General features: G+C 36.7%; 1 protein-coding gene and 1 long non-coding RNA gene across 4 annotated transcripts in view; one reads left to right on the top strand and one right to left on the bottom strand.

Annotated features, from left to right (window-relative positions):
• The window catches only part of LOC136245224 (uncharacterized), a gene marked incomplete at its 3' end in the record, with an annotated part of 48,632 nt that extends 40,455 nt beyond the window's left edge, over positions 1-8,177 (top strand). Inside the window, 3 exon segments of the mRNA XM_066036717.1 lie at positions 4,749-4,886; positions 7,749-7,952; positions 8,040-8,177. Of these exon segments, the coding sequence (XP_065892789.1) occupies positions 4,749-4,886; positions 7,749-7,952; positions 8,040-8,177 (480 nt within the window).
• Positions 8,178-9,301: 1,124 nt separating this feature from the next.
• Positions 9,302-10,212, bottom strand: LOC136246075 (uncharacterized). 3 transcript variants are annotated; one of them, XR_010696230.1, is made up of 4 exons: positions 10,178-10,212; positions 10,088-10,127; positions 9,508-9,572; positions 9,302-9,448 (listed from the first exon to the last, which is right to left on the bottom strand). It is a non-coding gene; the product is annotated as an uncharacterized lncRNA (long non-coding RNA). The 3 variants fall into 3 exon arrangements; XR_010696229.1 differs by having other exon boundaries at positions 10,088-10,196; XR_010696228.1 differs by lacking the exon at positions 10,178-10,212 and having other exon boundaries at positions 9,995-10,107.
• Positions 10,213-12,353: the final 2,141 nt, after the last annotated feature.

Raw genomic sequence — 12,353 nt, 5'->3', positions numbered from 1 at the left:
ACAGCAAGCAATGTGTGTAATGTCAACTGAACTCTCTAAAGAGTGACTTGTTTGTAGTTTAACTCTCTACAGGGTAACTTGTTTGTAGCTGAACTCCCTTTAAGGTGACTTGTGGCATAGACAGCATGACTTGTAATATAGTTGAACTCTACGCTCTGTACAATTTATTTTTACAATTGAACTCAATCGATATGTAGCTGAAATACCTACAGGGTGACTTGTTTGTAGCCACTACCGGGTGTCTTGTTTCTAAATGATCTCTCCACAGGTTCCTGGCTGTACTCTCTACACAATGACTTGTTTGTAGCTGAACTTGTACAGGGTGGCTTGTAGTCTCTACAAGGTGAGTTGTTTGTAACTGAACTCTACTCTTTCGCTTGATTGGAGCTGAACTCTCTACAAGATGACTTGCAACTTACTGAATGTTCTAATAGGGTGACTGCACTACTAGAGTACAGTATCTTGATCAAGAACTTTTTTTTTACGTAGTTGGTTTCTGAAATGTTTTACTGTGAAATCTTCTAAACCACTGGATGATTATTTTACTATGACTAATCCACCTACACACTGATTTCAGCTCATTCCTATAAGCAGTTTGCCTAGTAGATGTGGCAACTAAAGGTTGTTATTAACAAAACTCGATTGCATGATCATTACACCATTGGTTTTCGTGTTGTATCTTTGTGGTCTTAATCTTGATTTCTTCCAAACCACCAAGAGGTACTCCTATTATGGTTAATCTAACTACAGACAAATTTTCAACTGATTTTCGAAGTGGTTTACCCTGTAGGAGTAACAGAATTTAGACATTATTTTACACGAATATTTGGTCATACCTCCATCAATATTGCTTGGGTTCTCGCCAAGATTGGTACTAAGATTTACTTTAATCATAGATACTAGAACATAATGGATTGGAAACGCAATACATTTTACGGTTACGTGCTCGATACTGTCACGTGATTTATGGCAACGTTACCAAGTGTACAAACTGCAGTTGTTCTTAACACTGAGACTACTATTACAGGTTTTATAAAGTGTTAAATCATTGCTAAAGGATTCAGCTATTTACTGGTTTGTGACTGAAGTTAGTCGCTTCGTACAACCGAAGGTGTGAAGGAAGGAACATGAAATTTGTGTTCAAAAACTACTGTGGGGGTTTTAGTGCATAGGGCGTATTACATACGAAGTTTTAGAAGTGCTGAACAGTTTCGCCACATAGTAATGAATACAAAATAATTATTTTTAGCACTGTACAGCAGTTACTTTCCGTAAGCAAAGCAAAAGAATGGCTACATGACGGTAGTGGCTGTGGGGGTTTTCCTGGCTTTGTGAAAACGAGTCTAGCGATACATGCTATACTAAAGAAAAGTTCATACCTTTGAGAGTGCTAAAAAAAAAGTATGAACGAATTGAACAAGCCACCTGTTTTCGAGAAAACTCTGGGCGAATTCGACAAAAATGTATTGTGCCTATTGAAAATGCTGCTGTGCCCCGTAAATGTCATCACGTGACCATATCGAGCCCGTAACCGTAAAATGTATTGCGTTTCCAATCCATTACATTCTAGTATCTATGCTTTAATATCCCATTTAATGTTGCCAGATTGTAGCTTGATTGGAGTGTATACTTGTGTTTTATAGCAGATTTTGCAAAGTGTGCAGAATAAGCAGAAAATGAAGAAAAGACCAAAGAAAAAAACCCAAAACTTTGGTCACTCATGTCTCAGAACGGTTAGAGAAACTTTCATCAAATTTGGTTAGTGGACTCCACTAAATACCTAGTAGATAATTCTATAACAAAATTGCTTCCTATTGATTAAGCAATCATGGAGCTACATATGTATAAAATTGCATTTACTTTCTACCTGTCAATACACCCATGGTGTGATGTGCTGGCTTATTGTACCGCACAACACACTACCGTGTCTCTTGAACAATGTAGGAATTTTCCTCATAGCTAGGCCCTGGCCAATTATGCTGACATAATGTAAAGCATAATAAATGATCAAAAGCATCAAGCATAATAGGGACAATATTTGAAAAATTAATTAAAATGCACAATAGCTACGTGCCTGAAGGATAATCACTGCCAATAGTAATATTAGTGATTTTAAGAACATGAAATATAACATAATTAATCATTTCTTTGTTGGCCATTAACACTTTGCAGAAATAAGATTGAAATACTCAATAGCGCAGTCACTTACTCTAATGCAGCAGTCTGAAAACACTAATCTAGCCTAATAAAACAGTCAGTTCTTGAGCATAATCTTGGTTTTGAAAGCATAATTTTGAGCATAATAGGCTTAAGTAGTTTTGAACAATGCTCAAAAGCATAATAGGTAAAATTTTGGACATAATAGGCCGTCACCTACCCATATAGCAACATTACGTGGTGAACTTGTGCACACTGCATCAAATGAAAGAATGGCACCAGATTTAGTTATTTCATCTGAATGTGTGCTTCAACTATTATTGACAAAGCAGAGTGGCTAATTTTCAGCTGATACAGATTCTATTTCCATTTACATATTCCACCATGTAAGTGCTGTTTTCAAACACAAGGTTTCAAATACAACCACTAACGGAGCACATTTACCCAATCTGCAGTATGCTCAGTCCATTGTGCAGTATTACAAATGAAGAACACTATGAGAGCACCTCTGTAATCAATCCAGTCACTATGGAAGATGCAGATAATCCCTGTTACAAATTATGTAGTAATTTATAGAAGCACTTTTGGGCTAGGTTATACTTAACAATACATCCATGGCACCATGAAGATATTATGATTGTGAGGCTGGTTTCTGGTTAATATTATTTTGTAATGGATTGCAAATCTCTGTGATCCCTAATATATACAAGTACACAGAAAAATTTGGAATTTTCAACCACAGTAGAGACCATAGCACATCGATAAAAGGTACTGAAACAAGCTGGAGTAGTGCATGATATTAAATCACAGTAAAACAATAAGAAGTGTTGTATCCCTACTGTGCATTTCTTGAGCACAGTAGGGATATAACACTTCTTATTGTTTTACTGTGATTATCGTGCACTACTCCAGCTTGTTTCAGTACTTTTTATCGATGTGCTATGGTCCCTACTCTAGTTGAAAATTCCAAATTTTTCTGTGTACTTGTTTGTTAACTTTCTTTATAAATAATTATTATGACTGGTGAACCCAAGCATACCGCATCTGAAATGGGGCCGTGCGCCCCAATTATCATCTAAAAAATGAAGTATCCATTACGCTTCGTTGTCAGCTATATTCAACCCATTACACGCAGCATTTTCAAATCAAGAACTGTTCGAAAAGCACCTCTGCACACCGCGACACATTCCAAAAGAAAAAAATGATGCCGCACGCCCCAGTTATACCAATTATTGTATGAAAAGTGAAGTATCCATTACGCTTCATTGTTGGCTGTGTTCAACCCATTACACAACAGTACGAATCAAGAACTGTTTGACAAGCACCTCTACTATCAAAATAGCTGCTATGAAAAATACGGACGATTTCTGTTACGTGAAGGGAAGCCATCACGTGCTATCGCCAAATTGACACTTTTTGCTGTCAGCAAAGATGAATGGGACACAAAGGAGGACACTGGTAAGTCCATGAAGATTGCATTGTACGTACTGCAGTATGCCAAAAGGCACCTGTCGGGACGAAGCAACGTCGAACAGTGAAAAAATCAAGCCCGTAGCCTTAGCCATTATCGAGTTACGAAGAGATCAGTCAGTCAGTTACTTACTTAGTCAGTAGAAAATTCTGTTAAATAAATTATTTTTAAAATTCCATAGCAACTTGTTGAAAGCATTTCGGGTCGATCTGAAAGCTTGTTTGGGCTTAGTTTCACCTAACCAATACTGCCTGATTGTCATTAGGGGAAATTGAAGCTGTTTTTTGGGTGATATTATTTCATGGGCCACGCCTACTCCTTTGTGGTCCCTACTATACAGTACTATCGTAGTGTATGATACAGCACCACTACCATACTGGATGATAATTTTAACTACACTATAACATAATTGTGACCCATTATGGGAAAACCAGTCTTATTGCCTATTTAAAAGTATCGAGAAACGTTGGTTTTAAGTATTTAGTGCGTTGTAGCTTGCCAATAGTTGAAGCTATGTGTACCAAATTTTCACATGTTTTACACCCATCCCTTGCCTTCAAGAGTATCCACCCTGTGAGTAGCCTACAGCTACGTTTCCCACCATTATAGATAGTTTTAAAACCATGGCTGACTGTATCAAGCGAGCTCCAAAATGGGAGAAAGGCATTGGCCTAGAAGGAGGGAAAGAGGCTGTTAAAAATTCAAAAAGGAAGGTGTAGAGATGAATTAGGCCAAGTTATGGGCCGCTCAGGTGTCAAAACTGGCTAAAATGAAAGGAAATTTACAATACAGGTCTTTATTCAACACCACGGAGCTGTACAGCAGCACACAGCCATCCCTAGGCTGACCAGAGTTCCATTAAGGCTCCACACCGCATGTCCAGATCGTCACTGGGCTTGGGAAAAGCAGCCAGCGAAAGCAGACCACTCAGGTCTAACTGATTCTGATTGTGAAATTAGATAGTTTATTCATGTAGCTTTGTGTTCTAGGTGAAAAATCAGATCTGCTGACATGGTCAATAAGACCAGTTTTCCAAGACTGGGTAACAATTGTAGGTACATGTAATTTCCTTCTAGTTATGTGCGTGGTGTACACAGCTTATTTTGTACATGTACTGTAGCTATCACTGTTGCCTTCAGTCAATCATCATACAGAATTGATGAAGATGATGGACCAGCACAACCTGTACTAGTTCTCAGTAACCCATCATCAACTGATATTACTGTACAAGTTAGAGATACTCAGAATACTGCCACTAGTGAGTGAAGTAGCATCATCACAAAATGCTAATAGTTGCAATCTAATCCATGTTGTGAAAAAGGGCGCAGCCTTCCAGTATGAAAAAAATGTGATATCGAAGGTGATAGCCAAGAAATAGCAATATCATTGCTGTCATTTCATGGCTCCCACCTTTGATATCACATGATTCACATCCTGCCTATTTTTGGAAGTATGTACCCTTTTTCACAGCTTAGGTGTTTTGGATTAGATATGATTTCTTTTTGTATATTCATGTACCAAAGCTGGTCACAGGCCAGCACTGGGGCCGGTTTTGTCTATCTACAGGTAAACAGAAAGCCTCACATTGACACTAATTGTAGATTAGTTTTGTATTGTTTTGTTACTTCATATACAAACAATGAAACTTCTATTTTAACTGCAGACTGTGGAATTCTCTACCAATTATCAACATGGACCTATCTACAATTACCATCAAAAATTAAATTAAATCATTCTTCCGGAAACATTTTATTGCTAACTTGACTCTCATAAACTCCACTATCTCTGTCCATGTAGTTTCTGTATCAACTACTTCTTGAGCATGAACTTTGATCATATCTAGTCCTGTCCAGATCACAACTCATCACATTAATTTCTCTCTTATTTCTCAACTGTTTTAATTTGTTGTAAGCTAAATAGTTTGTTACTGTAACTTTCAAGTCAAGTAGTCATAATTTTACTTAAATTGTAATTTTAGGTTAAGTAATTATACTTAATGTAGTTTTGGGATGCTGGCACATAATACCAGTATTCCATCAGTGTAATTTTACATAAATATAACTAGTTTATTTCATTGCACAACATTTTGTCTGTCACTACTTTTTATACTGTAAAGTCTGTAAATAAATCAATCAATAAATAAATCAATCGATCAATAAATATTATTTGTTAAAGTTTTGTATGCATAATTATATAACTGCTCTAGTATGGTATCTTGAAACACATTTGTTAGCATTTTGGTTTTTTCACCTAGTTTTCTTTCGAGCAATTTTTATCACCTATTATAGGCCATATTATGCTCCATATTTTTCTCCAACTACATAGCTACAATTTCACACCTTAATGTGACTGTTCTATTAGAGTATCTCAAACTTCACTTGCTTTAACCAATATTGACTGGTATATAGTACAGAGTATAATTACATTGTTTAACATATTTCACTCTTCTGTTGGAGTATCAATCTCCACTTGCTCCAACAATTAGCTATGTACTGCTAATTATACTAATAGAGCATCTCAATCTTTGTGCAAATTTTGTTCCTTAGTGTCCACTTCCCAAAAATTGCACCTCATTTTGATCATCGCTTTTATTCACCTGTTATGCCTGACAAGAAACAAGAATCGACACATTCTTACTTGTATGGTTGGTTTTCATGTTATTTTTGAAACATTACTGAAGGTTTGTGCTTTGATAGTTTATCAATGTGTACAAGATTCAACTAGCTTGCATAAGTGGTCCAGGCAGTACATTGTCTTTGACTACTCTATTAGATCATGTGATTGTTATGTATATACATTAATTTGATATAGCTGAGGGGTCACCAACTCTTCTGCAATTCCCCAAAAAATGTTTACGAGAGTCCTACTTTTTAAGAATTTAAGCATTATATCAAGGTGTTTGCACTTCTACTTGTACATGAAATGGGACAGTAGATGACAGGGGACCACAGATGCTTCAACAGTAGTGTCCTTTGTACATAAACATTTGGCAGGCTGTTACTCCAAATAGTCATCATAGCTACTTTGTCGTTGTCAAAGCAATCTTCATCATCATTGTTCAATAATATTATAGCTCTTAGCTATATCCACTTGCACCAGTCATAAACTTATAGAAACAAAAATATTTCATTTTGTAGATGATTTAGATTTCAGGATTTCTAAATATTTTATGGATTTCTCAAATAGTGTGTTGTTGGTGATCCATTGGGAGTTTAGCATATTTTTGACTATTTAATATTTTTAGTACTCTAACAGAGCACACAAGGACTAGTACTTTTAATGCAATGCAAATAATATGTTCTAAAGAATATCCATTGATACACATAGATCTATGAATTTATATACTTTGGTATTCTGGAATAGTTTTCATTCATAGAGTGAAAATTGGATAAGGTAAGCAACTAACAGTGGTGGCTAAGTGGTAAAAGGTTGAGGCATAAAAGTGTGAAGGTTCCTGGACCAGACCCTGGACAAATCTTTTTCAATGTTATTCACTTATTCATGCATGTTATTTTACTTCTCGGTGACTATTCTGTTAGAATATCTGAATTGTACTTGCTCCACATGTTTGATGTTTGCTTTATATCTCCTTAGCTAACACTCTCCATACTTTCAAATCACAAAAGGTTTGATGTACAGTGGTAAATTTATCAACATATTTTTATATGCAATTTACTTTGTAAACGTGACACACAATGAACTTATAATTTTTAAATTCGTTTATAACTTGCACATTATGCAATCTTTATCAAAGCATGAATGTGTAGTTTTATGATCTCTGTACCATCCAAATAAAGCATACATGAGTTATAGCTGTTCCCCAAAAAATGTGAGAAGAAAATCGTTACATAACTGGAAGAAAAATTTGAAGAACATAAGACGAACTTTGAATATTTGTAGCTTAGAGATGACTGGTCAAATTTGATATATATACAGTACCTGTCCTGAATATATTTTTCTACAAAAATAGCACGTTGGTGTTGTGTTATGACCGAACTGCAAAATGCATGAAAACCATGTTTACTTAGTTCCAATATAATGCATACTTGTTCTTCTAGTGCACCCTTCCTGGCTTTTCTTGGCTGCACAACACAATATTATGTGTGCCTTGATGTTACAGGAGGTGTTGATTATGATTCTGGTCCATACACTGTCACATTTACTGCTGGACAGACCAGTGTGCCATTTGATGTTCCAGTAAACAATGATAACACATTAGAAAACACTGAAATGTTTACTGTCACCATTGACCCATCCACACTACCCGACCATGTTACTGTCAATTATCCTGACCAATCCACAGTTACTATACTGGATAGTGACAGTAAGTGTACACTGTTTATGTAATAAATATTATCATATAGTACACATTTTAAAATTACCTGTGTATATTTTCCATTTACGTTTTCAGCTGTTGTTGTGGGATTTACTGAAGTATCAAGAATTTTTACTGAGAGTATTGGGTCAGTGATATTAACAGTAAATATTTCCAATCCATCATCAACTAATATTATTGTACAAGTTATAGATTTTGCAATCACTGCCACTAGTAAGTGAAGTAACATTATCACAAAATGTTAAGTAGTAGTAATGTACCACTAAACGTGGACCATTCAAAGTGACATAATTTGCGTATGGTACTTACTACTGCAGAATGTAGTATGTATATTATAACATTGTTTGTGGTTTTGTACTTTGTAGACTGCAATAAGTACATCATATGAGTGTGTTATTAAGTTGCAATGCTCTGACCACAGTGCAATATCAAGACTCACGGTAGTGAGTCGCACAGCCAAGAAACTACAAAGCGCACGCTCAATTAAAAGACGCGCGGCCACTACTGTGAGTTATTTACGTGTAGGGCCGATTTTGCAATATTAGTCCTAGATTATGCAACATCTCTCAATAGATTTGTATTGCGTTACGTGATAAAAAAATCTTTAGGAGTCGTCATCATCATAGTTTTCTTGCGACCTCGCTAAAATAAAAAAGTAACCATCGCAAAATAAAAAATAGGCGTATTTCACTTTATTTCTCTACCTTATGTTACAATTAGTGTCACGTTATACCAGTCAACATAGTCGTGTTTGTATAGTCCATCTAGCACTGACATTATCCAATCCAGGTTTGCCTATACGCGTATTTTCTTCAATCAAACCTCTAATCCCTACAATAACTTTTAAAGGCACGACGTGGACACAAACTCTAATGCCTGATAAACAAGTTGTGACAACGTGCTGAACCGTAAGTTCCCTAGGGATGGCGTTTTAAGCAGAAATCTTTTAAATTCCATTTAGTGCCATACCCCATGTGAGCGTTTATAAATCGCCAGTTGTCTTATGGTGTGAAGAACAAAATCACTAGCGAAGGTGCTTTAAGCATACTCTTCAATTCTCTATTTACATGTAATTTTTAATAGATTAACCACAAAGGCCGATAAGGTGAATACAAAAGGTAACAAGCCTTTAGGGGTTACCACCTCTATGTAGTGTTTACCATGTAGCTTGTGTTGTGGTTTTCATTAAGTATTATGCACACACAAATGGTGCAACAAAATTTTGTAATGGGTTGCTCGAATGTGGTTGGTGGTGTTGTGGCTCAAATGTGGTTCGTGGTTTGCCAGTGACCATGTATGAGTTGGGGTTGCTCCACACAACTTACACAATATTCAAATTTCATGATGGCCATGAAAATTTCTTGCCATATGGTAAACATACAACAATGTGTAACAACGTTAATCAACATCACATCAAGACTTGACTAAAAATAGTTCCAACAATAGTGATGATTTCTTGTATGTCAGCATGACGATACTGAGACCTGTAAAAGAATAAGCAGGCACTGAAGTTAACCTTAAATTAAATACTCATGCAACTGACCTGGAACATTGGTTGCAACACCAAAAACACTTGTTTCGATATCTGATGACACAATCCAGCAGGCACTGAATTAAAAGAGAATGTATAAAAAATCAACATGCCGAGCTGTATCAATAATAGCATGGATAATCAAAATGAACAAAAATTATATCCCAGGCTAAGTGAATGAATAACATAACTGTTGGGTAAGCATGTCAAACCTGAACATTAGGACATTAGTCAAACAAAAGTACGCTATCACAACTTGGTCATAATACAATGTTTGTACCACTGGACTTCACACTGGTTGCCCAAAAATTGTGCCATTCCAGGACAACAGCATAATTATGAAACAAATAGCTACTACAACACAGAAGGCTTACTGTTGTACTGTCTACACTGATATACCATAATTTAAAAACATAACAGGTAGCTAGGCATTAAATACAATACACTTAACATCTGGGTACTAGGAAAAAATCACTAACATCACAACATGTAAACTGACCTAGAAATTAACACCCTTGATGCCACTACAGTCTACACTGGATATTTGTTTGAACCCATCAACACTATACCCGATTCATCTGAGTAGACTGACCTGCAAATTCACATCACTAGTATACAGTGATAATTGATAACTACAAAAACAACAATTGCAATAATACAATTCTTCTGTATGTCAACTGACCTGAAATTCATGACACTCGATACCGAGACCTGTAAAAGAAAAAGCAGGCACTGAAGTCAACCTTAAATTAAACACACATGCAAGGTGTTTATTTTCCACCTGTAACCAAAGTTCTACATTTCGATCTGTGGTTGAGTGTACATAAACTGACCAGGAAAATCAGTATGCCATAGCCGGGGTATGGAAATGGTTCCTTTCCTTCTGTTGTGACATTACTTACAGCTGACTGGTAAATGATCATCGATGTCCCCGTGGACCCCAACAATGAGTATATCAATAACTTCACAAGTTGGAATGAATTTCCTTTCAACATGTGGTGGAATGAATTTCCTTTCAGCATCTGGTGGACAGGTCCATAAACCCTATCGCACAAACACGGTGAATCAGTGTGTGGCGATGTGACACGTTACACAAACTTCACTCCTCGTTTCGTTAGCATTCAAGACCGGCATATATCATAGAGTACCTCGATCAGTATTCTTGACTCTTACTTCTTCAAGCGTTGCTCAAGCGATGTAGTTTCTCAGGAGGGGCTCGAGTTTCTCATTAAAGTCGAGCCGATTAAAGTACGCCTCACCATCTAGTTACATTCTTAAACCATTCAATTTAAAACCACGTATCACGAGTGTCCGCTTAATGTAATTAGGGACTTTCCACGAGATTTCCCCTAAATAGATCACGTGTTAGTTGTCAATCCGGTGGATTCTGGTAGTATACATGGTTCAACAATGCGGTAAGTGTACATATGCTGTCAATAATTGTTTGTGCACTGCTAAACTAAGTTATTTTTGTGTGGTAAGTATGCTTGAGGAAGGGTCTGGGGGACGACACTAATGTTTTGACAGCAGTTGATGATGGCCAGGCAAAGAACTGCGAGAAGAACTACTGTGATAGTGTGATAGTAGGGAAAAATTCCCACCTCTATAGCTCTGCCTAGGGGCATTATCTACAGCTACTGTATTATGTTGCCGATATGTACATCCGGGCCAAGAATAAAGGTGAAAGTGGTAGTAAGGCTCAATCCTATTATTCTGCTGAACAGGCAAGGGAGTCTGGGACTCTGGGGGCATGCTCCCTCAGGAAAGTATAAGTACTACAACTTTTTTGTTTTAATTGCTTCATCAAGTATAAAAATTTCAGTCAAAAGGTGATGATCGAGGCTCTGGTCTTATGCACTGGTTGGAGTGGTTGTATTGATACTGCACTGTGGCAACCTTGAGGGGTTAGTGCTGGCATTATCCTTGGCAATACTATTCCATCTCCCCGAGTCTTGATGATTGAGTCCTCCATTCCTTTCTCTGCTGCTCCAATCCTGAAGTTGTGACCACAGTCAAAAGGTGACGATCGAGGCTCTGGTCTTGCATCTATACTGTACTGCAACACCCTTGAGGGGTTAGTACCGGCATTGTCCATCGCAATACTGTTCCATCTCCCATATACAAGTCTTGATGGTTGAGTCCTCTATTCCTTTCTCTGCTGCTCTAATCCTGAAGTTGTGACCAAAATAATAAAAAATGGTTATAACATGATAAATGATTATGGTGATAACAATTACAAATGTATTTATAGCTGTGTAGCAACTGTAAACTAATTAGTCACTTGCAAGTTTAATTAGGTGTCTGAAGCATTTAACATGCACAGATATGAGATATATTCGTCACATGCAGGCAGTGAAGATAGATTTACTCTAATAGAACAGTCATACTACACCGTAAATTCATACTTCCGAATTTACGGTGTTATGAAACAATCATTATTATGTATGGATTTTACTGACTCTCCAAGATAATATTCTGCATTAATGTTAATTGCTCATTTCCAAAAAAAATTACCTTTTAAACTAAATGTAGAGTCTATCACTGACAAAAATGAGTGATATCCACCCCAAAAACACCTTCGCTGTAAAAAAGGCGCGCCCAAGAAACTACAAGTACCTGGAACCCAATGTAAAAAAACAAAAAGAAAACAGCTCAGTTGCAGTGAAAAGTAACTGGTAACTTAAAGAGCTGATATCTGAAGCGGCCAAGAATACAATTACTAAAGTTTAATCCATGCAAGAACACCTTGGCTATAAAACAGGTGTGTACATGAAAGTAACTGGCAACTGAAATGGCTGATATCTGAAGCGGCCAAGAATGAATGGTCATATACAACTAATTCAAAAATTTAACACTGA

This window comes from Dysidea avara, chromosome 15, assembly GCF_963678975.1.
Source record: "Dysidea avara chromosome 15, odDysAvar1.4, whole genome shotgun sequence".
Classification (NCBI taxonomy): Eukaryota; Metazoa; Porifera; class Demospongiae; order Dictyoceratida; family Dysideidae; genus Dysidea; species Dysidea avara.
The sequence above is the reverse complement of the archived record's forward strand: the minus strand, read 5'-3'. Positions and strand labels throughout refer to the sequence as shown.